The sequence below is a fragment of the Hyaena hyaena genome, unplaced genomic scaffold (assembly GCF_003009895.1).
Source record: "Hyaena hyaena isolate Hyena2069 unplaced genomic scaffold, ASM300989v1 scaffold_150, whole genome shotgun sequence".
NCBI classification, from domain to species: domain Eukaryota; kingdom Metazoa; phylum Chordata; class Mammalia; order Carnivora; family Hyaenidae; genus Hyaena; species Hyaena hyaena.
Window position 1 is genome coordinate 543096 of NW_024080782.1, and position 26781 is coordinate 569876.

Genomic DNA, 26781 nt, shown 5'->3' on the forward strand with positions numbered 1-26781 from the left:
CTTGGCCTCCTCTGCCCACCTCTCCGTCCCGCCCCTGCCGCCCTTCTCTGTCTATCCCGCTCTTGGCTCCCCTCCTGCGCCCACTGAACCCTCCTTCCCCACCACTCCCTCAGGCCACCAGAGCCACATTGCTGAGGAGTCAGGAAGAACAAACTGGTCCTGCCCTCAGGAAGCCTCAGGTCTGAGCTTAGATGAAACTCATGCCTACCCCGCAGCACTGAAGTCTGCAAGGCACCAAGTAATGGAGCAAAGAGAAAGGCAGGTGGATGTAAACAGTGAGGAAGGGGAGGGAACTCCGCAGAGGGGCAGAGGGAGAACAGAGTGGGTGTGGGAGCCTAAGGACAGTGAATGAGGGAGCCAGCAGGAGGCTCAGGGGTGGGGGAAGGGATCTGGGGAGGCCAGCTGTGAGGGAGGGGCTGTGTTGGGGGAGGGCTGACCATTCAGATGAGGATGCTGCCTGGGCGCAGAGGGAGGTGAGGGGAGGTCCAGGAGCTGAGAGTCATAGAAGAAAAATACAGCTTTTAGGAAGTGTGCATGGCGGCAGGATGCTAGATGGGACAGGGGACTTGGGAAGATCTAGGAGTATGGTTGTCAGATAAAATATAGGGTTCCCGGTTAAACTGATTTCTGATGAAAAATAGATGCATCTTTTGTGTGTGTGTCCCAAATATTATATGCAACATGTTCCATGCAATATTGGGGATATACCCTCAGTAAAAAAATATTCATTGTTTATCAGAAATTTCAGTTCAACTGAGCATCCTGTGTTTGGATTTGCCTCAGAACTCCTGGAATTCCGTCTCATTCCCACACCTCTCCTCTCCACTCCTCCTTAGCTCCTCTCCTGCCTCCTCTTTCGCCTCCATCAGCCGTTCCTCTGCAGCTAGATCCACTCCTGAGTCCCCAAGGAGTGAGGAGTCTAGTCCCCAGAAGAGCCACACATGGGACCAGAGATGGGTCTGCCAGAAGTTTAGATCTCCAGGTCCAATCCCACATCCTGGGTCTGTGAGGACAGAGTAGGGGCCTGTGTTGCCTGGGGAACCCCGATTACAGCTTGGGACGGTGTAGGGAAGACCGTACAAGTGTGTAGAAGCATCAGCAAGCACATGTTAAAGAGATTCCAATTTGGAGACTGCTTTGTAGAATGATGAAAGGCTTGAGGTTTTAGACAATGCCCCCCAAAGCAGTCAAGGTCTTTGAACCTTTGTCCCTTCCCCTCTGGCAGCTGCCACAGGATATTTGTGGTGCTTGGAGGGCATAGAGTTGCCCCAACAGTTTATTTGTCTTTGGGTATGAGAAGACAAAGCAAAAGAAAGAGAAGACAGGGTTGCACCCCTCCTTTGTTAGACTGATATTTCTCCTGACAAATTGCAGTTAAAGTATGTAAGAACAACAAACTGGAGATTATTGCCTCTGCTCTTTAAATAAGCCTCAAATGTTCCATACAACAGAGGAAAGACATCTGCTAAGAGCCCACAAAGCTCTGGACACCTGAGCCAGCAGGCTTGGTCTCTGGCCACGCCCTCGGAGCATTTGTGCTGTCTTTGGTGTGAGCGCAGCGGCTTTTTCCAAGGCATTTCCTTGGAGTCTGCCCCAGACACTACCTTCGCCATTTGGCTATGTAAATTCTCCAGGACCAAGGTTTTTTCCCTGCTTTTTCTGAAAATCATCCTCCTTATACCTCCACCCCGGCTTTTTTCCTCTGTTCCGGAACAGACTTCTAGCGCTAAATGTCCACTCGCCTTAAGGATGCGCTCCTGCCTTGAGGGCCCGGCTGGGCCCAATCCTCCCTCCTAGAGCCCCTGGGGTTCCTTTTTTCTTGCTCCAGCAGCTGAGTTTTCCACAAGTCCCCCGGAGGCCTTTAGTGTGAGAACCAGCTCCAGCGCTCATTCATAGGCAGGTCATTTAACTCAGAGCCTCAGTGTCCTCATTTTATAAATGAGGACATTTCTCAGTCATTTCTCAGGGGTGGGGGTCTGGTGTGAGGGTTACAGGAGGGTGGCTGTGTGTGAGAGGCTTTGCCAGAGCAAACCCTCAGGAGGGGCGAGAGCCCTCTTTGTTCCCAAAAGGAGGAATGGTTTTTGAGTAAATGTGGTCCTGTGTTAAAGTGAACCCCTCAAAGGCCACACTTGCTCTTTATAAGCATAAACAGAATCCTCTGGGGGCCTTTGTGAGCTGATGTGCAGCACTAATTACAGCCATGTTGGAAGAAGGGCTCCAGGGACACACCAGGAAGGTATCCGCCACCCCTCCCCCCCCCCCCCATGGCTTCTCACAGTCTGTGAGGCAGGAACCTTCTCAGGGCTGGGAGGGAGGGGGGCATCAGACTCTGGGAGGAGGGACAGAGTCCTAGAAACCCTAAAACTGGGAGATGGTGTCCAGAGTCCTGTTCAGCAGCCCTGACTGCTCACCAGTTAACAAAATTAGTTGAGGAGGAGGTTTCCTTGAGTCTGGATCCCTTCCCAACCACCCCCAGGTTTCAAGAGACTCTACTTTTCTATGAAGGCTGACCTTTTCCCTTCAGGTCCTCTTCTCCCCCACTCTCCCCACTGGGTGGCTGTGTCTCTGCCCTAGATAGCACGTCCAGCCCCTCTGTCTTCCTCCCAGCTCCTCCCTGCCTTGCTGAGATTTGTTTCCTCCAAAAAGAGCCACCAAGGACAGGGGGCAGGTGGCGAGGTAGAGTCGGAGCTGGCAGGCCAGCGCAGAGAGGGGTGGGAACGGTCACCCTCAGTAAGGCTGTCTGGTCCCAGCAGGGAGAGAAACTTTCGTTCAACCACCTTCCTCAAAGTGGGGGAGAGCAGTGTTACAGACTTACAGTTCACAGCTTTGAAAACTGCTCTGCTCTGCTGAGACTGGACTGTGGTCATCAGACACGGATGTTGGGGGGGTGAGGGACTGGCCAGGGGGGTGAGAGGAGGAGGCAGAAGGATGCCTCATGCTGATCTCCAGCTACGGGCAATCTGAGATCTCTTCTGTTTTGGCATGTGGACTCACACAGATGTGGGTTATGTTTCTCTGGGCCTGACTCACCAAGTCCAGCTGAGCTCACTCACGTGCACTTACTCTTGTGTACACTCGCTGCATGTACACACACCCTCTCCCCCACCTTTGATGGCTCATGGCTCTAAGAACAAATGTGAACAAACATTAGCAAAAGCGAGAAGGAGACAAGAGAAAGAGGAAAGAGGCCAATGGAGGCAGTGTCTAGGGCGGAGGTAAAACGAGTCACCACACAGGGAGAGAGAGGGAGGAGTCGTGGACAGGCCCAGTATCCCATGGACAGCCAAGAAAACCGCTAGTACTTCCATGGGGTCCGTCCATCTATCACTTATATATCCCAAGGCCATTTGGAGACAAGCACCCCAAGGGAGACATGTTTGCAGGATGGCCTGGGAACCTCGCCAAACTTAGTTTCATTATTTCCCAGGCTCTAAGTCCATTTTACAGGAGAAAGGGCCTCTAAAGTCAAATAAATTCCAGGAAATGCTAGGCTAAACAAAGCTATAAAGGTTTATTTACTGGAGAACTTGGGGCGGAAGGGGGTGTTATTTGTTAATGCGCCTTGAACTGTCCCAGACTGGTATAGCGGTAAGCCTGCTTGACCACAGAAGCCCGTTTCTCAGCAGGACCAACTAGGGCCAGTTTAGGAAATGCTCATGTAACATGTAGGAATTGCATTCAAAGTTCCCAAAGGGTGACTTCTAAACTAGTTTTCAGAACCTTACCATCCCCATCTGGAAACTGATTTTTTCAGAAGGTGACTGGGAGCCATAGATGGTTCTGTATCTCATTCTGGGATGTTGGAGGGAGTGAACCTGTGGGAAGCACTTACGCAGTCCCTGGGTAACAGGGAAGGCTCTCAATGAATTTTTACTAATAGTGTTAATTTGTACAGCACTACTGTTATTGTAGATACCATGAGGGGTTCATAGGGGACGCATCAGTTGGTGCGTGCAGAATCCGGGGCAAGGGCACGCACTTCCCACGGCTTGGAGTTTTACTAGGGAGGCGTCTACAGCCCCTGGGTGCGAAGTGGCGGGTTTCTGCGAGTGGGACTGGATTTAGGCAAGGTGTCTGCCAGGAGCCTGGCTGGGACCGGGAGGGGGGGCGGAGGGCCGCGGGGACTGTCAGCCCCTGCCCTCCCCCGCGGCCAGGGGGCCCTCGCGAGGGGGGCGGCTGGAAAGGCGGTGGAGAGGTTTTCTCCGGGGTGCCCCCCTCCCTCCCCCTCGCACTCCTCTCTCTCCCCAGGCCGGCACTCTGTGCCCTCCCGCTGCCAGGCCCCCTCCTGTCAGGGAGGACAGTGTCCAATAAACTCCTCCACCCGCAGGTGTGTCTGCCCTCCCACCGAAGCAGAGGGCTGAGGTGCCGGGGCCGGCCGGGGTGGGGGGCGAGGGCGCCCAGGAGAGGGGCGCCGCCCAAAGCCGCGGTGGAGCTGGGGAGGCCCTGCCGGGCGGCGCCGGTCTGCGAGGCCTGGAGCCCCGGACACGCCCACCCCGGGAGGGGCCGCGCGCTCGCGGGCTGTGGGGGGCGTGAGGCCGGGGCGGGGCCCCGAGGGGGAGGAGCCTAGAGGCCCCCCTCCTGCCCCAGGCGCGGCGGGAGCGCAGGGTGGGGCCGCCGCCCGCCCCGCCCCGCCCCCGGGCCCCGCCCTTCTCCCCACCTACCCCTCCCCGCCGGGGCGGCCCCGTGGAAACCCAGGCCCTCGTCCCTCGTGTCTCGCCAGGCTTCGTGAGCTTCGACAACCCGGCCAGCGCGCAGACCGCCATCCAGGCCATGAACGGCTTCCAGATCGGCATGAAGAGGCTCAAGGTGCAGCTGAAGCGGCCCAAAGACGCCAATCGCCCATACTGAGAGCCGGCGGGAGCGTCCCCCGGGGGAGACCAGGACTCGCACAGGTAACCGGGGGCGGCCGGGGCGCGGGGTCGGGGGGTTTGGGGAAGGGACACCGGACGGACCCGCCGTCTCCTCCGGCCTTCTTGAGCTGGACCTTCGCTTGCCTTGGACCCGCTGCGCCCCGCCCCTCTCGACCTGCTCCTCGCCAGGTGCCTAGGGGGCAGGCCTAGAGCTGTGGTCTTACCGGCAGAAATGGGCATGACCATCCCCCTGTTGCAGAGCCAAGGGAAGCAGGAGTGAGTAAACCTTGCTGAGAAGGTGGGGTGAGCCCTGGGCCTGTGCACCCAGGTCTACATAGTAATTCTGTTTGCCGGAAAACCCTGGGGTGAGCCTGTGGCAAGCTCGGGGACTGGGAAAGTGTGGTGGGGGGAGCAGTCCACGTCCCCTGGGGCCTTCTCCTAGACTCTCTGTCTCTCCCCTGCCCATCTGTCCTGCCTTGAGGGCTGGTGGCCTTTAGACAGGTGATCCCCTTCACCTCTCCAACTCTAGAGCTCAGTCAGCCTGAGGCAGAAGTGAGGAAGGTGGTGGCACAGCACTGGGGCCAGTTACCCTGCCTGCTTTACAGTGGCCATGACGAGTGGACACTTGTCATCTTTCCCTACTCAGTCTTGGTCCAGCCTTGCAGCCGGAGACAAAGTTGCCCACTCCTCTTCCAGGCCATTTGTTTCCCTGGGTGAAGCAGCTTCCTGGGGAAAGGAGGGACGGGGGAGATGGCCCAGGCCCTCCTTCAGCGCATTGCTGTGCGGTCCTGTAGGCCCAGCTCGCCCACAAGCCAGAGGCAGGCCTCCAAGCCCTCTGTCCTCCACTCCATCAGCAGTACTGTGCACTAGGTACTGTTATGAATTCGGGACTCAGCACTATTGAATAAGACTGACAAGAACTTTTGTCCTTAGAAGGAGAGACAGACAATAAACAATGACATATGACCAAACAGGAAATTATATGGTGTGCCCGAATTGTTGGTTACAGTTAAATCAGGTAGTTAGGGTAGGCCTTGTTGAGAAACTGACATCTGAGCAAAGACTTCAAGAAGGCGAGGCAGGGGGCTATGCCAGCGTCTGGAGGAGTGAGTCCTTCATCTGAAGGAACAGCCAGCGGAAAACCTCCAAGGAGAGGGCGGGCTGGTGCATTTGAGAACGGCAGAACAAGGTGGCTGGAGGGAGGCCTGCTTCGGGACACGGTGGGAGTGGAGATCTGAGAGGTGAGGAGAGGTGAGGTCTGCCTTGTGTAGGACCTATACAGGCCATTGTAGGGACCGTGGCCACCCCTGTGAAATGGGGGGTGGGTAGGTGGCGGGGAGCCATTGGAGAGCTCTGAGTAGAAGAGTGGTGTGACCTACTTGCATTGCAGCGTGACCACTGGTTGCTGTGTTGATAGACTGTAGGATCCCAAGCGGGAGTCTAGTGCACGGACCACTCAGTCCAGGGCAACAGCAGTCATTGCGGTAGGAGGGGGTTGTGGTCTTGACATTCTTAGAAGGCAGAGCCAAGAATGCTGTTTATAATGAATTGGAGGGGGGTGTGACAGAGGAGTTGAGGATGACACCCAGTTTTTGGCTACAGCAGAGTAGCTATGACCTGAGATGAAGAGGAGTTGGGGGAAAGAGCAGGCGCATGAGAGTTAGACATTCAAGTGGAGGTTCCAAGTCTGGAGTTTGGCGGGGAGAGTTCCAATTTCCCAGTCTCCTCTCAAACCCTCCCGCTGCCAGCAGCCATCTTCCACCCACCCAGGAGCAAGACTCACCTCTCAAAGCGGGTGCTTGAGCCTCTACTCTCTGCAAGGCTCGAAAAGCAAAACCCACCTCTCTCGCCTCCTGAGTTCCCACCCCTGCCCATCTCTGGCTTCCGTGAAGATGCGTCCCCACATGTTCATTACGAGTGGGTCACCTTCTCGGGCTGGGCACTGGGCTTGGTGCTGGGACGCAAAGATGAACGAGTCACCCTCCTGCCCGCACGAGCTTCCGGGTCTGCAAGCACAGATGGCAGGAAGCAGCTTGCAGGTGGGTGTGCTTCCATCGGGGTGGGGGGACCGTTCAGTGAGGGCAGCCCTTTGTGGAAAGAGAGCACGTTTCCTATGATAAGCTTAGCTCTGCCACTGAGGCATGACCTCTTGGGCTTCTGTTTCTGGATTCATGAAACCAAGGTGTTGAAGTCAGAGGAGGGGGTGTGCTCCAGGGCCATGCCCTGAGATTCTGAGGGGCCCCTGTGGGCAAGTTCTGTGGCTCCCATGAAGGCAGCCTATCAGCCTTCTAGACCTAGACGCCAAGTTGGGATAGAAGCTATAAGTCAGAGAAATCCGCAGAGGAGGAGGTAAGTAAGGCAGACTTGTTTGGCACAGAAGGTAAGAAGTGGCCCAGAGGGCAGAACCAGCTGGCAGTCATAGTTGGAGTGAGGGCTTGAGAGGTGTGGTTTAGAAAGCAGAGGGCTTCTTCCACCAAGGAAAATGAAGGCCAGGCAGATGAGAACCCAGGCTTCACGCGGTGCTTACCGTGCACAAGGCACAGTTCCCAGTTCCTACAGGTAACAAGGCTAAGGTGTAACAGTATAGCTGTGACTGCCTTTAACGTGGGTAGTGTTATCATCCCATTTTAAAGACAGATCACAAAAGAGGAAGCCACTTGCCCATCGGCTACTGAGTGGTAGAGCCGTGATCTGAAGCCGTGGCCTAGTTACAGAGGCTGTGCTCTTAATGCCTCTAAGGAGAGTGATAACTCTCCCACTGGTATCCTCACCCCAACCCTTCCTCCCCGGAGTCTTGTCCTGAAGACGTCTCGCGTCTCTGGGCAACTCCCTAAGCAGTCTTCCAGAAAACGATGGCGTAACATGACTCCCATGAATAACGCTGACCTTTAATCCATTTAGACAGCATTTTAACAGAAGGGGATTTCAGGCTTTCCAATCTCAGACTGCTAGAGGCTGTCACAGAAGGAGGCGCTAAGACAAAGCGCGGGCTGAGGGGACTGCAGTGAGAAGTGGAGGAAATAACATGCAAAAGCAGCTAAAATACTCAGGATTTTACTGACCAGTAAATGATGAGCGCTAGGTGCTCAGAAGGGCAGGGGTAATCTGAGCAGTGGTGGAGGCCAAGCCATAGGTAGGCGCAAAGGGGCGATGGGCACAGGGGGATCTCAGGGCCTGACTGGCCACCCGCAGTGGTGAAGGCAAAGTCACAGCGTGGGGGCCAGGGCCTGGCCAGAACAGAAGCGTGGCAGGTCTAGGGGAGGGGAGGGGCCCTGGGCAGGGCACCTCGAGGGAGTGTGGTTGGGTGTGGGTTCGTTCCAGAAGGTGAGGCCCAGGTAGGCTGGGTTGGGTCGGGTCACGTGGTTCTCTGCATCCTGATGTCTCCTGAGGATGTGATTCCCCGCCTGCTCCTGGCTTCCCATCTGGCCCTGCCCCTCTGGCTGCTTGGGCTCATTATCTCACGTCAAGGCGGGAGGTTCCCCCAGAAATCTTTACTAGGAAACTAAGAGGAAGGAAGCAAAGGCCAGAGGACTAGGCAGAAATGCAGACACGCCAGGTCCACAGTGAGTGAGCAGTATACCCAAGTCCCGTGTCCTGCTCCAGAGATCCGTAGCATGTGCTGCACCCCAAGGTGAGGGCAGGTTTGCAGACCCCTAACCCTGTGGTTCTGTGGTTCTCAGGGCACTGAGTACCACGTCTGACGTCAATGGGAGTCCTCTCTCTTCTGGGCCCTGGGCTGTGGCTCTGAGTGTGCTTTTGCATGGTGTCTGCTCTGAGCTGTGCAGGTATGGGTGCTCTGGCCCTGACCTGCACAGGGCTGGGCCATGGCTTTGGGCCTTGGCCTCCTCTGGCTGGAGCCTAGCTGTGTTTAGAAGCTGGCATCTGGAGTGGCTTAGGTGACCAGGTCAGCTAATTTCCTCTCCCACGTCATGAGCTGGAGCTTCCCAGGCCTGATTCAAGCTCCCTCGCTGGTCAGTGACCCCGCTGCCACCTCTGAAGCTGTATGTTGTGAGAATCTTTGAGAGGGTGGCCAAGAAGGAGTCACCCATGCAGGCAGAGGCCCAGCTGTTCCCCAGTGAAGAGAGTAGCCCGCTAGTCAGCTGTGCATGGGCAGAGCCCTGGGGAGGTTCCTTAGGGATTGAATGAGTGTGACAGTGTGTGTGTGTGTGTGTGTGTGTGTGTGTGTGTGAGAGAGAGAGAGAGAGAGAGAGAGAGAGAGAGAGAGAGAGAGAGGTGAGTTGCACGAGAAGGCCCCCACACTGGGCTTTGAGGAGGTGCTGTGTGATAGTCAGGCTTGGGTCCTCAGGACCCAGAACAGCACAGGCACCACAGGGCAGCTAGCGGCAAACTTGGGGCAGGCAAAGGAGCTAGTCCAGTGGGGGAGAAATGGGCACCGAGGAAATGCTCAGGGCTGGGGCACTGGGGAAAGGAGGGGAGTTCCGCAGGGAGGTCCCTTATTTGCAGTTGCCAGAGCTGACACCTGGTGGCACTGCCCTCCTCAGGTCTCAGGCCTCTTCTCCCACCCGAAGGGATCAGCCCATTCGTTGGATATCCTGGGTGGGTCTAAGGGTTTGCTTTTGGGAAGGGCTGGTGATGTGGCATGTTAGGACTTCTCGGGCACGCTATGGGTCCCGGGTCTCAGTGAGGGAGATCTGCGGATGGAAGAGCAAGAGCCCAGCTTGGATGGGCAGGGAGGCAGGGGGCATGGAGGAAGAGCTCCTCTATGAAGGCAGAGCTGGAGGCTGGGTCACCCCTCAGCTACTGGGTAGCTTATCCACAGTGACATTTCAGGGCCCAGGCTTCCCTTCCACGCCCCCTGAAGAAAGACATAAAGCTTAGAGTGGAAGTCTGCTCTGTGCAGAAGCCTGGTGGGTTGAGAGCCCTGCAGATAAACTGGGTGCAGAGGCTTCGGCACAGGCCTGAGTGTCTCAGGGGAGCAGGGGCTGGGGAGCAAGCTCAAGGGTAACCATGAGGGTAGGGCTGGGCATCCCCAAATCCCCAGGTTGGGGCAAAGGACTGTGAAGGGGTGAGGAGTGCAGAAGATAAATCAAAGTGGAAACATCTGATGATGCCTGACAGAGAAGGGGACTCAGCCTCAACCACTTGGGGCTCCACCAATAAAGAAGGCAGGTAAGGGCCTGTGAGATGGGTCAGTCTAGAAAGATACACATGCAGGGGCGTAGGGAATGGAGAAGAAGGAGGTGTAGTAAGGGAGGTCAGCAGAGCAGGAGTGACAGCAGCAGAGGCTGGAGACCTAGGGCCAGAGCACCTCCCTCTCTGGTGGACCATCCTTTTCTGTGTTACCCACCCTGCAGGATGCTCTGTAGTCTTCCATTTGGCCCTGTCATGGGTCAGCACTGTGGAGCCTTCCTAAGGCTTCACAGGCCCAGAAAGCAGCTTCACTTTGGCCTCACGGGCCACCTTGGGAGCAAAGCAAAGGGTATGAAGTGATCATGAAATGCAATCAGCGATGCCGAGGCGTGTTTATAGAATTCCAATAACATTGATGTGATTTACTCTCCATCTCAAAACTGAACATGTTCGTTTTCTGAAGGTTCTGAGAAAAGAGGGTTGAGGCAGAACGGAAGAGGAGAGAGGACCATGGCACCACACAGTGGGTGCTCGTGCTGTGGAGACGCCCTTCCCTGGGAATGGTGGCCAAGGCGGGACCAAAGGGGTGGGAGGGCCGAGTTGCTGTCGGTGTGGACTGTACTGCAACAGCAAAGTGCTCCGTGGATGGACCCTTCGGATACAAGTCACCTTAGCCAGCCTCTGATCTACCCTGCAATTCAGGGCCACCCTGACAGGCTCCACAGGCTGGCTCCACAGGCTGACGCCACAGAAGGCTGGGGTGGGGTGAGGAGAGCGTGGCTCCCCCGGGAGAGAGAAACGCGGGTGATACACAGCAGAGAGCGTGCTTCCTGATCTGCTTGCTGGCCACGGTGGCTTGAGGGGCTGTTTTATTTTTTCCTAGCCCTCTTGCCAAACTGCCCACGCCCCTCCTCCTCTTCCCAACGCATGATGGGTGCCCTTAGTGGCCCTGTGTGAGGTTCTGCTACTGTTCATGGTGGATCACGTGTCTGCATAAACAACCGTGTGTGTGTACGTGTGTGCGTGTGTGTGTTGATGTGCCCATGTCCTTTGTCTGCCGGCTTCCTCCATCCTTTGAGTTCGTTTCAGTTCTCTTATGATTTGACTGCTGTTCTCTCATCCGAGCTTTTAGATTGATGCTGTGGTCTGGTGCTGTATAAATATTTTTCCTTTTGATTTTGTTTTAACTTTTCCTTGCCCTTCTTCACCCTCAACCCAACTGTCCCTGCCCTTCCACACTACCCGACCCCACCCGACCTACCCCCGCCTCTTCCCTCCCCGACACTCTCTTGTCCTCTCTTTCTTTCTCTCTCTCTCTCTCTACATATATAAATATATATAAAAATCTTTTCTTCTTTTGTCATTCAATCAAATTCCAACAACCCAACCAGGGCCAGTCAAATCCACCACAGTCTCGCGCTGAGCTAGGAATAAAGTTCACGTAATCACATGAGAGTGGAGAAAACAGTCCCCCATCCGTAAGTTCAAATCAACTCAAAGTTCACAGTGTGACATGATGGCGTCATGTAACAAGGCTAAGAATCGGTTGCATGACAATTGCCGTCAAGTTTCGTGGAGGTGCTGTGATTGGAGCGTTTTTCTTGGATGTTGTATCAGTTGATGATTGGCCAGTCATGATCACACGTGCATTTTCTTGACTTTTGTGCTGCCACGATCTTTTTTGCTGTGCTCATTTCTGTTTTGTTCTTGGTGCTTGCAGTGGTTTTACTTTCTGTTGTTTGGTTTTTCTTGTTCAGCGTTTTTTATGCTTCTCTAGATGTCACATAGAGAAAAAAACAAAACAAAAGAACAAAAAAATAGTAAAAATAAAGATGAATTCCTGAATTATCGAACATGGGATCATTTAACTGTGCAAACCATTATTTTTTTTCTTAAAATTAAGGAAAACATCTTAAAAAATATATCTATGCGTGGTTGATTTACTTGCACTTGAAACTATTGTGATTTTATTTTTTTCTAGAAATTTGGGGGCCTTTTTCAATTGACACTTTCCTAGGTCTGGCCTTTTTCCAGTTAGGCTATTTTAAATCTCACTTCAAAAGGAAAAACAAAAACAAAAAACCAAAAAACAAAATCTCTGCTGTTACAGAATTATTTAAAAAAAAAAAAACAATTCTAAACCAAAAACTAGAGTACAAAGCCAGAGGCCTCTGAGAGAGAGCCTGATAACAATTGTAAGGTTTGTATTGTAGCCACTTCTGCTAAATTAAATGTGGGGAGGGGAGGCGGGGGACCGGGGGTTGGCGGGGGGGCTTTTTGGTTGGTTTGGAAAAAACAGTACTGACAAAAGCAAAATGCACCTTTTTGTTTACAACTGAAAAAGGGTCCTTGACAAGTGTTTTTTAATTTTATTATTATTTTATTTGGTGTTGTAATTGTTTAGACTGCTGTGTACGGTTTGCTGTTTGTTGAATCAACAGTGTGAAAAACCTGCCAGCATGGATTGATATACGCATGACGTTGTCCCCTCAACTGGGGGCTTTGCAGTTCTAACTCTCTTGATGTAACCAGTCACCCCCATGTATAAGTGGAAGCTGCTTGCTATACTGGAGATGAGTCTCATTTGTTAATTCACAATGATTAAGCATTCTCCTTCTGATTCTAGTCAGATCATGATTTTTTTTTCTTAAAAGCAAAACAAAACATCAAAAAAAGTCACCACTCAAAAAATCGAGAACTGAGTTAATTTATTTAAGCTTGATGATGAAATCCGTTCTAACTTTTTTTAGGTTCTCCCATCCGCTCCCTTGAAGTTCCGAATCTCCTCTAAATTCCCTGGCATGTATGAGAACAATATTATGTGTGTGTGTGTGTGTGTATGTGTGTATCTATGCATATACATACACACATATCCATGTATATCCACATATGTGCAGGTGAATATATTCTACACATATATCCAGATATACATATATATACATAGCCTCGCAAATAGCTACCGATCTTGGGAAAGAAGCGGTTGGCTGGAAACTGGGCAAAGGTTCAGCGAAATTCATGTCACGATGTCTTGCTTCTTTTCCTCGAACAGGGGAGGGGTGGGCTGGGCTGCTAGAGTTTTTGCCATCTTGTTTGCTAGGCTTCTGTATACATATTGTATCTGGGCTAGATCCCTCAGACATCGGTTTAATTGTGAATTCATATCCCACAGTCCCAAATTCTTCCTTTAGATCTAGCCACCTGCCCCATTCCAGAACTCTAAAGGAACCCAAATCGAGACCCCTCTCCCAGCAACCAAACCTCAGCTACAACCATCGCCACTAGACCTCCAGTGGTTTCTTACTCTGAACAGAAGAGTCGATTTCTTTTTTATGTATCATGATCATGACTAATTCTCATATTGGTCTCTCCCCTCCCTCCCGCCATCCCCCAAAACTCCCACCCTAACCCCCCAAGGCAGGGTCCTTTTGGTGTTTGGATGCATTTTGTGTTTCCTCTCTTGGCTTAATCAGCCCTGATTTTCTTCATTTTAGGGCAGGATGCTGAACGGGCTACATTAAAAAACAAACCTCTCTCTATATATATTTATAAATGAGAACTGTTGGATGACACCTTTGACATATCAGCCAATATCAATCAAGCTGAAGACTCCAGACACTCTCTGTGACTGTAACATTTCTTCAAGGAAAGTATAGCGTCTGTGGAGTTCAGAGGGCACGTGTTTGGGGGAAAAATACATATGACACAAAGAAGAAGAAGATGAAGAAAAATGAGAAAAAAAAACAAACACAAAAAAGGCAACTTTAAAACAAAATAACTCGAGACCAGATGGGGAGGCTGAAAGGCTGGGAAGAGGGAAGAGGCGCTGCTTACCGATCCCCGGGGCTTTTCCAGCCCATGGGCGCCTGAGGCAGGCTGGGGCAGCGGTGTGGCGGGGCCTGGTCCCCGGGGGACGGCGGGGAGGCCGCCGCTGAGCATCTCTATCTGTCATTCCTTTAGCTATTTAGGGACCAAAGGACCAAACTTTTTATTGCAGCTGTGTAGCTCTATGCCCAATAGAGGGGGATGGAGGAGACCCTCCTTCCTGCCTCATGGCTGTTCTTGAAACAGCTTAGAGCGATTCTATGAAAAATGTAATTAAAAAAATAAAAAAAAAAAACAAAAAAAAACAAAAACAAAAAAAAGAAAAATAATGCTTCAATGCTTTTAAAACAGCAAGATAATAGTTCTTTGATACTTTGAGAGGCGCTTTGATTACCCTCATTCAAGTCTATGACACTTTCCTATGGTTTTCTGTATTATATGTCTGGACGGAGCTGTTAAGATGAACAAACTGGTGGATATTTGGGGAAAGCAACGAAAATATTAAAACTCATTAACCGTGAAGTGTGAGAAAACAAGGAGGGGAAAAAAGGGACTTACAAGGCAAGATAATTGTTGTGAAAAGTCTGTAAATGCTTCTAACTCTTCCCCCTCTTAAAATCATAATAGTTGTACAGAATTTTAAAAAGGAGAAGTTTAAAATACCTATATAATAGAAGAAAAATTAGAGGAAAGCAAAAAATAAAAAAAAAAATAAAAAAGGAAAAAAAAAACCTATAGAAGTTAGCGTTACTGCTAAAATCCCAGATGTTGTAGGACTGTACTTTTTTGTAGAGTTTAGACTGAGCATCGATCCCTTCTCCCCGCGAGTGCTGTCGGACGCCGTGGACCCCGAGGGCCAGGCCGGACTCGCCCAGACCTGCGGGCTCCTGGCCACCCGCCGCCGGTGGGGGCCGCGCCGTCGCGGGAAGGCCGCCGCCCGCCCTCGCCCGCTTCGCTCGGGAGCTGCGCGCGCTCGCCCGCTCTCCGCAAGCCCTCGACTCCTGCCGCTTCACTCGCCTTCCATGCTTGCTCCAGAGACTTTCCGGGCAAGGGAGACCTGGGAAATTCATCTTAAAACAACTAAACAACACACACACACACAAAAACCTTAAACAAGAGAGAGAAAAATAAACAATCTTTGAAGAATTTCTGAAACTGTTTACAAGGAATTTTGAAAAACAGGGATGTTTAAATGATGCCGGCTCTGTTTTTCTGTAAATAAATTTGCATATTTTGTAGGACTTTTAATTGTAATGATAGAGAAAAAAAACAAGGAAAACTATTTAATGAAAGCACGATATTTATCTTTGGTAAATGACTTTAGAGCAGTTAAAAAAGACATTGCTTAAAAAACTCAGAATCAGAAAAAATCACTGAATTATTTAAGAACACATATATTTTAAAGTATAACATATTTATTATAATTTATTTGCACCATTGGGAAGACTTGCTTTGGCATTCTGCCTTGATACCCTCCTCTCATTGATGTCCAGGTCATCTGGAGGCCAGGAGGCTCTCCGACCTACCATTTTTCCCTTTTTTTTGCTTTAGAAGAACAACTCTCTGGTTCCTCTTAGGCCTCCTGCCTTTCCTTTCTTTCTGTGTTTTGTTAGTTAATTATTATTTTTTAAATTTTCTTTTTCTTTCTCTTGGCTCCTCCTTTTAGGATGTCCAAATGTTGTAAAAAAAAAAAAAAAAAACAGCCGCAGTTCAGTACAACTGCTCTTTTCACACTCAACTCCCTAAAACTCCTTGTAACCTTCTGTAACTATTGGATGACGCTTTCTCCAGCTTAGCCCTAAATAAAGCACAGTTTAAAAAAAAAAATCAAAATGAGACTCTTCAGTGGTCTGTGCTTCTCAGAGTCTGGCTGGCTGTGTCTTGTGGCCCAAGGCTGACCCACCTGGTCCTGCTCTCCCAGGAGTCTGTGTGACCCCCTGACAGTCGGTTGGAGGGCTTTCTGGGAGGCGATGGGGGCAATCAAAGGAGGTCCTGTGGCACATATGAGACATCTCTCAACTGGTGGGGTGTCTCTGAAAGTCTCCATTGCAAACCCATTCTTTTGGTTCCTGGGCAGGGAAGGCCACGGTGCCCAGACGCAACAAAGTCCCCCTTTCCTCTCTGACAGGAGGAAACTGAGGCTACCTGACCTGAATTGGGGTGGGGGTGAAGCACTGTGAGGAGCTTGGGAAGGAGGCAGTGGAGGCAGGGACCACAGTAAAGGAAGGATGAGGACACAAGCCTAAACTTGCCACCAAGCATTTTCTCCGGGTCCTGCACCTCCCACTGTGTTGCCAGTTTGATTGGACGGAGAAAACGGAGTTCTGGAGGATACCTCAGTCACCGTTCTGGTGGAAGGGGGAGGGGGGCATAGAGGGAGGAGCTTCCTCGAGTGCTCCCATCTCTCTCCCTTGACGTGGAGAGATGTCCAAACCCTGAAAGCCAGAGGATGGTTGAGAAGGAAGGCGTGTGTGTGTGTGTGTGTGTGTGTGCGCGCGCGCTCGCGCGCGCATGTTGGGGTGGAGTTTCCAAAGGAGGAGGGATGGGAACCAGGACTTGGGCGTGGAGAGGTGGGAAGGAGAGAGCAGGTCCCTCTGAGGTGAGAGCCCAGACAGAGGCACCTTAGCCACAGGCCTTCATCAGGCTCTGTCCTGGGACAGAACTTCTCTAGCCTGTCCCACCACCCTGGTCCTGCAGCCTGCTGTGAGAAGGGGCAGAGCTCACCGCGGGGCTCCATCTCTTTCCACGTGAGGGGGCGGGCAAGCTTCCCTGTTTCCAGTGCCTGGTCAGGGAGAAGACAGGAGTGCTGGGAGACGAGGATCCTCGTTGGTCTGTCTGTGCCCTCCTGTGGGAGAGCGGGGAATGGCTTCAGCCCTCAGATGTATTCTCTGAAGTGGGTGATAGCACAGATCAGAGCCCCAGCGCCAGCGTCATACCTGGACCCCGTATTCCATTCTCTGTTCCCACCTCTGTTCCCAAGGTCAAGGACCAAGTCCCCGTTTCTCACACGAGCTTGTGAAATGTTAGCCTGACTGCATTAGGAAATGGGGCAGCCCTTCAAGCTTTGACTTAACTGTGGAGATGGCTCTAAGATGAGACCCTCAGTGTCGCCTAAACTACCCCCACTTTCCCTGCCCACTAGGCTGCGAGGCCAGCTGATAGATAAGCTGCTTTGCCCATTCTGGGGAGCTTGTGGGGAGCTGGACTCTGAAAGAATTCACTGCAAGGGGGATAAGTCACATCACACTGGGTGTTATGCTACCCTGTGAGGAACCGGAAGGTGTTTCCTAAGGAATTCTCTGGGCTTTTGCGTCTCAGACTATTCAAAACTGTGGTTTCTGTTGGACACTCGCAGCCGAAAGCCAATGAGTCTGTCGGAGGATGTCAGCCTTCACACCACTTCGCTTGCCACTGTCAGACCCCAGAGAGCCTCACTGTCCTTGCCTCCCCCTGGGTGCCCTTCTCGTGGGTACAGCTCTCCCCCAACATCCACTGCTGAGGCTCGGGGGCAGTGAGTGCCCTGGGAGCCGCCCCCAGGGAGCTGGGCCATGAAGGGGCTTGGCCAGTTCTGCTGTGTTCCAGGTACAGTTGACTGAGAGGAGATGAAAACACAAGGCCCAGATGTGAAAATGCCAGTTCTAGAAAAGAATCCTCTGCTTAAAACCACACACCAAGTGACTAATGAATACATAGCATATTTGAGAGAGAATATAATTATTAACCTCTGGGGGGAAAGTCAGATTCTTTGAAAACTTGCTGAAAACTCTCAGGTCACTTTGCCCACAGTTACAGGGAGTTCAGGGACGCGCAGCTCATCCATCATTTCCTGGCTCAGAACCCCTGATTTGCAATGTTATTTAAGAAAACCCAAGACATGGTTCTCATCAATTTCTGCCTGTATTCTATAGCTTGTATCCCTCTGCTAGCATTCTACCTGCAGCTTGTGATCTCTTCTTAGCTCCTCCATTTAAGACTTTTGCTGGGGCGCCTGGGTGGCTCAGTCGGTTAAGTGTCTGACTCTTGTGGTTGGCTCAGGTAGTGCGTGATCTTATGGTTTGTGGGATCAAGCCCCGCATCACGCTCTGCGCTGAGAACGAGGAGCCCGCTTGGGATTCTCTGTCTCTCTCTCTCTCTGACCCTCCCCCCACCTCTTTCTCTCAAAATAAATACATCAAAGACTTATTGCTTGTTATCATACATTTTTTATTTCAGGCATAATGAAAAGTAGAGATATTTGCATAAAGAACCTCCACGAAGCACCTGGCTTTAACATACAGCAACTCATGAGTTACTTTGAAGCAGATCCTGGATATCAAGTCATTTCATTGGTAGATATCTTGGCTTGCCCTCAACTTTTCTGAGGCAGCACCGATGTCTAGAGGCTGGCCATGGCCTGTGGGGCAGCTGCGTCCTTGCTGCAGCTGTTGGGGAAACTGGTGGCCTCCAGCCTTACCCAATGGAGGAGCTGGCTCCTGGCTAGACCCCGCCCTCCCACCTCCCTGCAGCCCCTCTACCTGGTGACTTCCTAAAGCCTTCAGCTCTTCATCCGCTCTTTGTACTCACTTTTCTCTTCTCTCCCTCCCCCCTTTCTCTCTCTGTGATGCTAATATGAAAAGAATGTGTTTACTGAGAGCTTGCAGAATAGCTCCCGTCTCCTTCTGGGTTTTTATAAGATCTGACATTTTTCCTCTTCTGCGCTGGATCCCACGCACTCCCGCACGCAGGGTACAGTGAGACCCAGACACACCAGAGCTTTCCCACCCACACGAGTGCTTCCGGGTCCTCCTTCCACCTGCCTTCCAAGCTCTGCTGTCGCTGGGCCGGGTGACTCTACAGCTCCCTCTGGCATGAGGTCTGCTGAGCCAATGTTGGAATTAGACCAGGTTGAACCCAAAGGAGCATTCTCCACAAGCGTAAGGCAGTTATGGGACTTCTGGGCAGTGAGCTCAGGGACCCAGCCCTGCCCAAGGTGACATATGAGACTTAGCTGTGAATGCCATCTTTCTATCTCACAAAATGGAATCCACCCCCATATAAAAATTATTAGCTACCATTGAAATCCCACTTTTATTTATTTATTTTTTTTTAAATATTTTTATTTATTTCTAGGAGAGAGAGAGACACCGTGAGCAGGGGAGGGTCAGAGAGAGAGAGGGAGACACAGAATCCGAAACAGGTTCCAGGCTCTGAGCTGTCAGCACAGAGCCCGACGCGGGGCTCAAACCCACGAACCGCGAGATCATGACCTAAGCGAAAGTCGGACGCTTAACCGACTAAGCCACCCAGGCGCCCCGAAATCCCACCTTTAAAGACTATTCATTTTTGGCAGTTGGACATTCAGTCACTGTTGATTCACTGTCTGTAGGGAGGAATGAGGGAAGGGAGGAAGGGAGGAAAGCACAAACTTCAGATAACTGAGGGCATGTACCAAAGTGGTGGGTGTTCTGGAAATGCTTTGTAAGTAATAACATTTGAAACAAGCGTGTAGCCAATACACTTATTCCTTCTCTCCCATTCACTCAGAGTCTGGTCTTCAGGCCTGGCTGGTAAGGGGCTAGGGGGCTGGACAGCCAGCCCCAGCACCCCAGGCCCCTCCTTATCACCTCATCTTCTCTTCCCTCATGCTAGCCTAACTCCTCATCCCTTTGGGGAGCTCCCAACATCCCGCTCTGGGCTTGCAGCCTTTGTGGGGGTTCACCCAAGATTTGCCCAGACCAGGAGGAGGCTTAGAGACCAGTGTATCAGAGTGCAGAAGGCATGGGCTTTGACATCTGACCAGATCCAAATCTCAGTTCATTCAAATATCTTCTGTGTCACTTTGGAAAAGTTACCTAACCCCTCCAAGCCTCAGTCTCCTTCTCTCTAAACTGGGGATAATATTACCACCACCTCAAGAGTTGTGAGGAGTGAATGAGACACAGCCATGCACAGCGACACCCCACCCCAAGGATTCTGAGCTATAAATATGCTACAGTACACTATACACTGTGCACTATAGATACTCAGAATGAATAGTCAGGCTCCGGTCCCCTTCTTCCCTTTCCGTGGTTCCATTCCATTGACAATTCGTGTCCCAGCTGAAGCAAGCTTGAACTTGACATCAGACCACTGTAAGCCATCTTCTCATGGTCCAGTCAGCCCTGCAACACTTCCAGAGATTGCTGTTATGTTGAGGTGCACACAACTCTGTCTCTCGCCGTTCACACTCTTTTCCAGAGACCCCAATTAGCCGCTGCCCCCATGCCCCTTCCTCTCTTTGCCCTTTCTTCCAAGAACATTCCTGGTGCCACAGTGGCTGTTATTGTCTACAGCCAGTCTCCTCTGGGCCCATATGGCCTCAGGCTGCATATTAATTTGGTCTTTGCATTTTGAAAATGTTACTTGTGTTTTTTTTTTTTTTGAAAAGTGAACATTCATATATTTCAAAATTCAGAAAGTATGAAAAAGTATAATGTGAAAAGTCTTCCCACCCCTGAATCCAGACCCCCTTCCAGCCAGTGCTATCAGTTGTTCCTGTTACCCCCTGTAAATGTGTAATGTGGGGTGCTTTGGGATAAGGGACTCAGCTGTGGTCCCCATTTTCAGTGAGGAATCCAGAGCCAGGCAGTAATGGGCCCAGGCTCCAGCAGCTGGCCTGTGGGGTTCCCAGCAGATGAGCCCAGGCCCGGGGATGCTCAGGACCCCACTGGCTGGGAAGAGGTCACCCTCATCAGCTGGGCTCTTCTCTTTGAGCCATGGCTGTAGCTACCACTTATGGACGCTGCTCTGAGTCAGACCCTGCATTGAGTTACTTAAATAGAATCTCCCCTAATTCTCTGAGGTGGGTGTTCTTGTCCCTATTTTACAAATGAGGAAACAGGCTCAGTGAATGGTGGTCCCTTGCCCAGATGACCCAGAGTCCAGGGTTCAGGCCCAAGGTTGTTCGCAGAGCGACGCTCTTAGTCTCTGCATCCCACCTCCCGGGGCTGTGAACCCTCCTCACAGCCACTTCCTCCAACGCTTGTGTCCTGCCTCCTATTTCCCTGCTTCTTCTCATGGCTTTTTCAACAATCCAATTTCACCTTTAGGAACTCACATTATCTGTGTTGACTCAGGTACCAGTCCTTTCCTTTCCTCCCCTCTTTCATCGGCTAGGCTGGAGCTGGGTTCTTAGAGATGAATGGGTGACATGTTACTAAGCGTGTTGCTGAGTCCATAGTTCTCCCTGCCTAGGAGCACTTGCTGGTGGTAGAGACAGAGGGGCAGCGTGGAGGGAGAAAGCAAAACCCAAAGACCCAGTTAGCTTTTATTTTTAACAAGGAGAGGAAGTTCAGTGGAAATAAACGGAATATTTATCAATAGTTGATGTAGCCACCTGAGCTTCAAAACCTTTTGAGCTTGTGTCAGCTCTGTTTACCCCAGTACACTGAACTCTGCAGAAAACTATAAGCAAACTCTCAAGATCAATGCAAGCTGGGTTGCCACCACTCAAAATCAAGGGGGAAAATTCTAAGGGCCCCGTACTCCACTAATTAAGGTACAAGGATTCTTCTTATCTCCAGAGTCCCCATGTGAATCACAGCCAGAGGCTTGGGGAAGGCAAGTAACTTGCCCCAAATCACACTGCAAGAAAGTAATGGAGCACAGATGAAAAATCAGCTGCACTCACCCCCCATATGAGGTTCCCTGACAAGCAAAGAACCATGGAATAGTGTGGTGCAGGGGTAGGGGTGACCCCAAGGGCAGAAAGCAAGGGGGCCAGTCTAGGGAGGAGATGTTTGGGCTGAATGTTGGAGGGTGAGAGCCCCAAGGGAGGGGCCCACGGACAGACATTCTAAAGGACCGTCAGATGTCTCAGGAAGTCAGGAAATATGCAGGAGAAGACATGGGGCCTTGTTTAACCGCCCCCCTCCCCCCCACTGATGACCCAGACACTGTGTTGGCTACTTCACTGATGCCAGCTCAGGTACCTTCCTGATAACCCTGGACCCGGTTTTACAGATGAGCTTCAGCTGTGTGCTGAAAGTCACCTGGTGCAGCAGAGCTGGGGTGTGAGCCCCGGTCCCCCACCGGCAGATTCTGTGCTTGTAATCACTGTTTTACCTTGAAGAGGCTACCTATCCCGGGCACTTGCGTCACGACTCTTCACTCAGAAGCCTCTTGGCTGAGTGTATTCCCAAGCCTCACACAAAAACATACAACCTACCCACGGGACAGAAGGGTGGAAGCCGGATTGTCCTGAAAAGCTCAGACCTCTGCCTCAGTTTCCTCCTCTGCAGAGTGAGCAGGTGCCCTGGTCTCACAGATTCGGCCCAGCTCTCTGCTAAGTGCTGGGAAGGGCCCTGGAGAAGAGAGAGAGAGGGCAGAGGAGGGAGGCCGTGAAAGCTCTCAGCCCAGCTCTTGAGATAAGAGCCACCTGAATGAGAGAGTGCAGCAGTGTTTTACTGACCGTTTTGTCCTGCTCTCTTCTCTGCGCAGAAGTTGAAGCAAGTCTTGAAGTTGCCTTGTCTTGAGTGCTGGGCAACCTTAACATGTCTCTGGGCTCAAGGTATCCCCTTTAAATTTTTTTTAACATTTATTTATGTTTGAGAGAGTGTGAGCAGGGGAGGAGCAGAGAGAGAGGGAGACACAGAATTCGAAGCAGGCTCCAGGCTCTGAGGTGTCAGCACAGAGCGCGATGTGGGGCTCGAACCCACAAACTGAGATCATGACCTGAGCTGAAGTCGGACACTTAGCCGACTGAGCCACCGAGGTGCCCCACAAGGTATCCCCTTTAATCAAGAACTACTTGGGGTATTTGGTACCTTCAGCATTGCATGCAATGTCTGGCACATAGAAGGAGCTCAACAATGGTTGCCAAATGAATGAGAAGAGGTGTAGTGTAGACAGGATGCATCCCATGCACCCCTTCTGAAGCCGTCCATGCCCGGCACACTCCCACAAGGCCCCTCTGCCTCACCTTGCCCCAGCTCTGCACAGGGATTAGAAGAAAGCCTGATGGTGGTTCTGGTCTTCTCATTACCTGGGAGCTGGTGGGATGATAGGCATTTGGGAAACGTTCTCTTTGGGGCCCTCAAAGATGGCTATGGACACAGATTCTCATGTTATTCCAGATTCCCGACCATTCGTGTTCTCCTGCCCTTGGTTGAGGATCCATTGCCCCAGGGGGCTCTAGATCAGGCTAAGCACCTCTTTTCTGACTCCTGTTGACCTCAGAGTGGAGACCACTTCACTGGACCTTGTTCCCACACTGTTGTGTGCTGCTCTATGTATGTGGCTTCTTCCCTAGCTGAAGTCCCCGAGGAAAAGAAACGAGTTGTCTCCTTTTCCCATCTCTTGCCTAGCACTGGGCTGGTCAAGAGGGTAGTAAGAATCCCACAGAAGATGAGGATTTAAATGGAATGTCCCAAATCCTCAGAGGATGCTGAAACTCGTGGGTAAAAGGTAGAAGGGAAACAATATCTACACAGTCTCAAAGTACTCCCACCTTCCCACACTAATAAATTACAAAGGAAAAGTTAATAATTGTAAAATTGTACCTTAACTGGGTGATTAACGTTAATATCCGCTGGAATGAAGGAAATAGCTATCATGGGCCCCCTGGTATGATGTGCTGAGGAGGAAGCAGCATTACCTACTCCTGCTGAAAATGTGTAACCTGAATTTAATCATATAAAAACATCAGACAAACCCCAATTGGGGAACATTTTATAAAACAAGTGGATTGTAGAGATGCCTGGGGGGCTCAGTCGGTTAAGTGTCCAACTCTTTATTTCAGCTTAGGTCATGATCTCATGATTCGTGAGTTTAAGCCCTGAGTTGGGCTCTGTGCTGACAGTGTGGAGGCTGTTTGGGATTCTCTCTTCCCCTCTCTCTGCCCCTACCCTGCCTGCTCTCTCTCTCTCTCTCTCTCTCAAAACTAAATAAATAAACTTAATAAAGAAAAAGTGGATCATACTCATCTTAGACACAATAGCTAAATGCAACTTATGATTCTGAACCAGAATTGTTTTTCTTTTGTTAAAAAGGATATTTAAGGATAGGAAACTTAGAAAGTTAAAAAGGAGATCTGGCAACATTTCAATTAAGGTCTGTTGATTAGGTAACGGTACTGTGTTAATGTTAACTTCCTGATTTTGATCACTGTACTGTGTTTATGTAAGAGAATGTCCTTGTTTTTAGGAAATAAATGGTAAACTATTAGGGGAAAGAGGAGTATTATGTGTGCAATTTACTCTTGAATGCCTCAGAAAAAAGGTAATAATATATGTGTTTATATACATGTGGGAAAGGGTGAATGATGAAGCAAATAAGTTAAAATGCTAACACTTGGGGAATATGGGTGAAGGGTATACAGGAATTCTTTGCAATATTTCCAAAACTTCTCTGTAAGTCTGACTTCAAAATAAAGTGAAAAAAAAAAGGTGGCCAGTTTGGAATGAGCACTCTTCAGGGTTAGCATGAAGAGTGCTGGCAGCAGCTTGGACCGGGCATTGCAGGGGCCAATTCCCCTCTTCCTTCCCCACTAAGGAGGGATCTGGGAGCCCAGCCTGGGGAGGTGACAAGCAGCAGAGAATGGTTGGAATCTATGTGGGTGTCTTTCTGCTGGACTCTACTGCTCCCCTGACTTTGGACACCAGGCCTAGCATTCAACGCTGTCCATGAGCGTGAGCATACTCACTCTGGGGGGCTCTGTCTCCATGCTGTTGACACACTGCTCCTTCTTTGCCTGGAACAGCCTCCCGTCCCTGCCTTTGCCTAGCAGAGGTGTCCCATCTTCTGGGAAGATCCTGATAGAAGTCTCCCTCCCAGGGGCATTGTTCTGGCCTCTGGGTGCTCTTAACTACAGCTTGATGGCGCTCCTGTGTGCTGCTGGTGGTCAGGACCGATGTCGCTGTGCTTTGCCTAGTGCATAGTGGCCAATCACAAAAGGTCTCAGAGCTTACTGAAGACCAGTGTGTCCTGACCTTTTGGGATCTGATGCAAGGTACGAACCCTCTGGCCCAGGTGAGCATCCAGGTGAGGAGTGAGGTGGGAGACAGGCCAGGAGAGGGCTGTGTGCAGGGCTGCTTTCTACCCGGATTGATGGTTTTGGCAGACCTGAAGGCTTCTCCTTGCTGAGACTGCCCACTCTAGCACCTCTCCCTGCACAGGGTGGGACAGAAGCCCCGGGCCCCTGCCCACTTCTCTGCCTTTTTTCTAAGCTCAGTTGGGAGATTTGGGGGTCGCAGCCCTAGCCGGGCCCTCCCTGGCTGCGGCTGCACCTGCTTCTCCTCCTGGCAGGTGCGTGGCAAGCAGAGGCAGGGAGAAGTTCTGCCTAGGGTCACTGCTCCTGAGACCCTTCTCACACTCATTGTTACTCAACTTTTTCCCTTCCATCACAGTAAATCTCCTTCTATTATTCTCCAAGTTGATATAGTAAGTTGTGTCATTTTGAGAAGAAATACATAATAGTGTATTAGAGGAATCATGGATCTCCTCATTCATGCTTAGAAAAAATTTATTACAATGTAAGAAAGTCTGAATAGCATGAATTTATTATAATGATTTAACACTTCTGCACTTGAGTTAAAAATGCCTCTCCATAAATAACTGTCCCTGGAAAACATAGCAAATTTACACAGTTTACCATTTCCCAATGTTATATAAATCCAACAAGCTTAAATCACCTCCAGCTGGGAGGAGGACGCTGAAAATTGGGGCTGTGGGGTTCATAGTGTCTCAGCTGGCTGTGACAAGAGGCAGGACAGCTGGCCTTCCCTTCCTCCAGCGCCACCCCCCCTGCCCCCCCCCGCCCCCCCACCGCCCTGTCTCAGCACCGGGAGGGAGGACAAAGAGCTGGGATACCAGGGTTTTTAACTGCAGCACAGGCGAAGGACTGTGGGCCTCGGGCATCCTGGCGGTGGTCAGGCTGGGGCTGTTGTCTGTGTGTGGTGGCAGTGAAGTGCCAGCCAAGGCCACCCAGCTGTGGACTGCAGGGGAAGGGAAGGGAGAGCCCAGTGCCCATGCCCTGTGCCAATCTCTAACGGGGCCTGGCCTTCCAGCTGAGCACCTCTTCTCCTTGCCCGCACCCCAGCACTGCTCTCTGCTCCTGGGACTTCTAGTCTATGTTCCAGGGAGTCCCCTCTGCCTCCACTGGACACCCTGCCTCAGCCTACTTGCGTGGGCACCTTTGTCTTATCATTCTGCTCTTGCTCTGGGCTAGTCTTCCCGGGCTAGGTCAGCGTTCCAGGCGCCAACTCATAGGTTAGGAATTACCACCCCCTTTTTACAAATAATTTTATAAATTACTATATCTGAGGCTTAGAAAGTATAATGTATAAGGTTTAACTTTTTTTTTTTTAATTTGAGAAAGAGAGAGCTAGCGAGTCAAGTAGGGGAGAGGGGCAGAAGGAGAGAGAGAATTCTAAGCAGGCTCCACCCTCAGCGTGGAGTCCCTACGTGGGGCTCAATCCTGGGATCATGACCTGATAGGAAGAGTCAGATGCTCAATGGACTGAGCCACCCGGGCGCCCCTGTAAGGTTTTAACTTTATAATAAAGTTTAAGTTTATAAAGTAAAACTTGTCTTATGTGTACAGCTCATGAGTGGTAGGGCTAAGTTGATTCCAAGGTCAATATTTGTCATTTTTGGACATTTAGCATGCGAACAGGGAGACAAACAGTACACAAGACCATACAGTACGGTGTGTGAGGTGGGCTAGGTCAGAAGGCTCTCTGGAGCATTAGCGGAAGCAGAGAGTCTATAAGGATACCTGGAGGGATCAGGAGAATATGGAAGCAGTGACAGTGGAGCTAGGTCTGGACGGTCATCCGTGAGACAGGGACGTGGAAAAGCCACACAGATGGCAAAGAGCAGTGTGTCTCGGGGAGGTGGCCAAAAGCTGTGAGTTGCAAAGGTGAACAGAGCAGAGACAGGAGGGAGGCCAGGTGGATGAAGGAGGGTCGGATGCCGAGTCCTGAGTGTCACTCTAAGGGGTAATGCTCCTTGCCCTGTAAGCATTGTGGAGTCCTTTGGATTTCTAAGCAGGAAAGTTGCT

General features: G+C 51.1%; 1 protein-coding gene across 50 annotated transcripts in view; it reads left to right on the forward strand.

Annotated features, from left to right (window-relative positions):
- The window catches only part of CELF4 (CUGBP Elav-like family member 4), a 295672-nt gene extending 280209 nt beyond the window's left edge, over positions 1 to 15463 (forward strand). For 30 of the 50 annotated variants that reach the window (XM_039238920.1, XM_039238927.1, XM_039238937.1 and 27 more), the window contains 2 exons: positions 4721 to 4892; positions 13433 to 15463. In XM_039238920.1, the coding sequence (XP_039094851.1) occupies positions 4721 to 4848 (128 nt within the window). In that variant the 3' untranslated portion in view covers positions 4849 to 4892; positions 13433 to 15463. Of the gene's footprint in view, positions 1 to 113; positions 180 to 4248; positions 4328 to 4720; positions 4893 to 10404; positions 11149 to 11332; positions 11678 to 13432 lie in introns of those variants that run through there. The other 20 variants (XM_039238902.1, XM_039238904.1, XM_039238905.1 and 17 more) reach the window with 7 other exon arrangements.
- The last annotated feature ends 11318 nt before the right edge of the window (positions 15464 to 26781 follow it).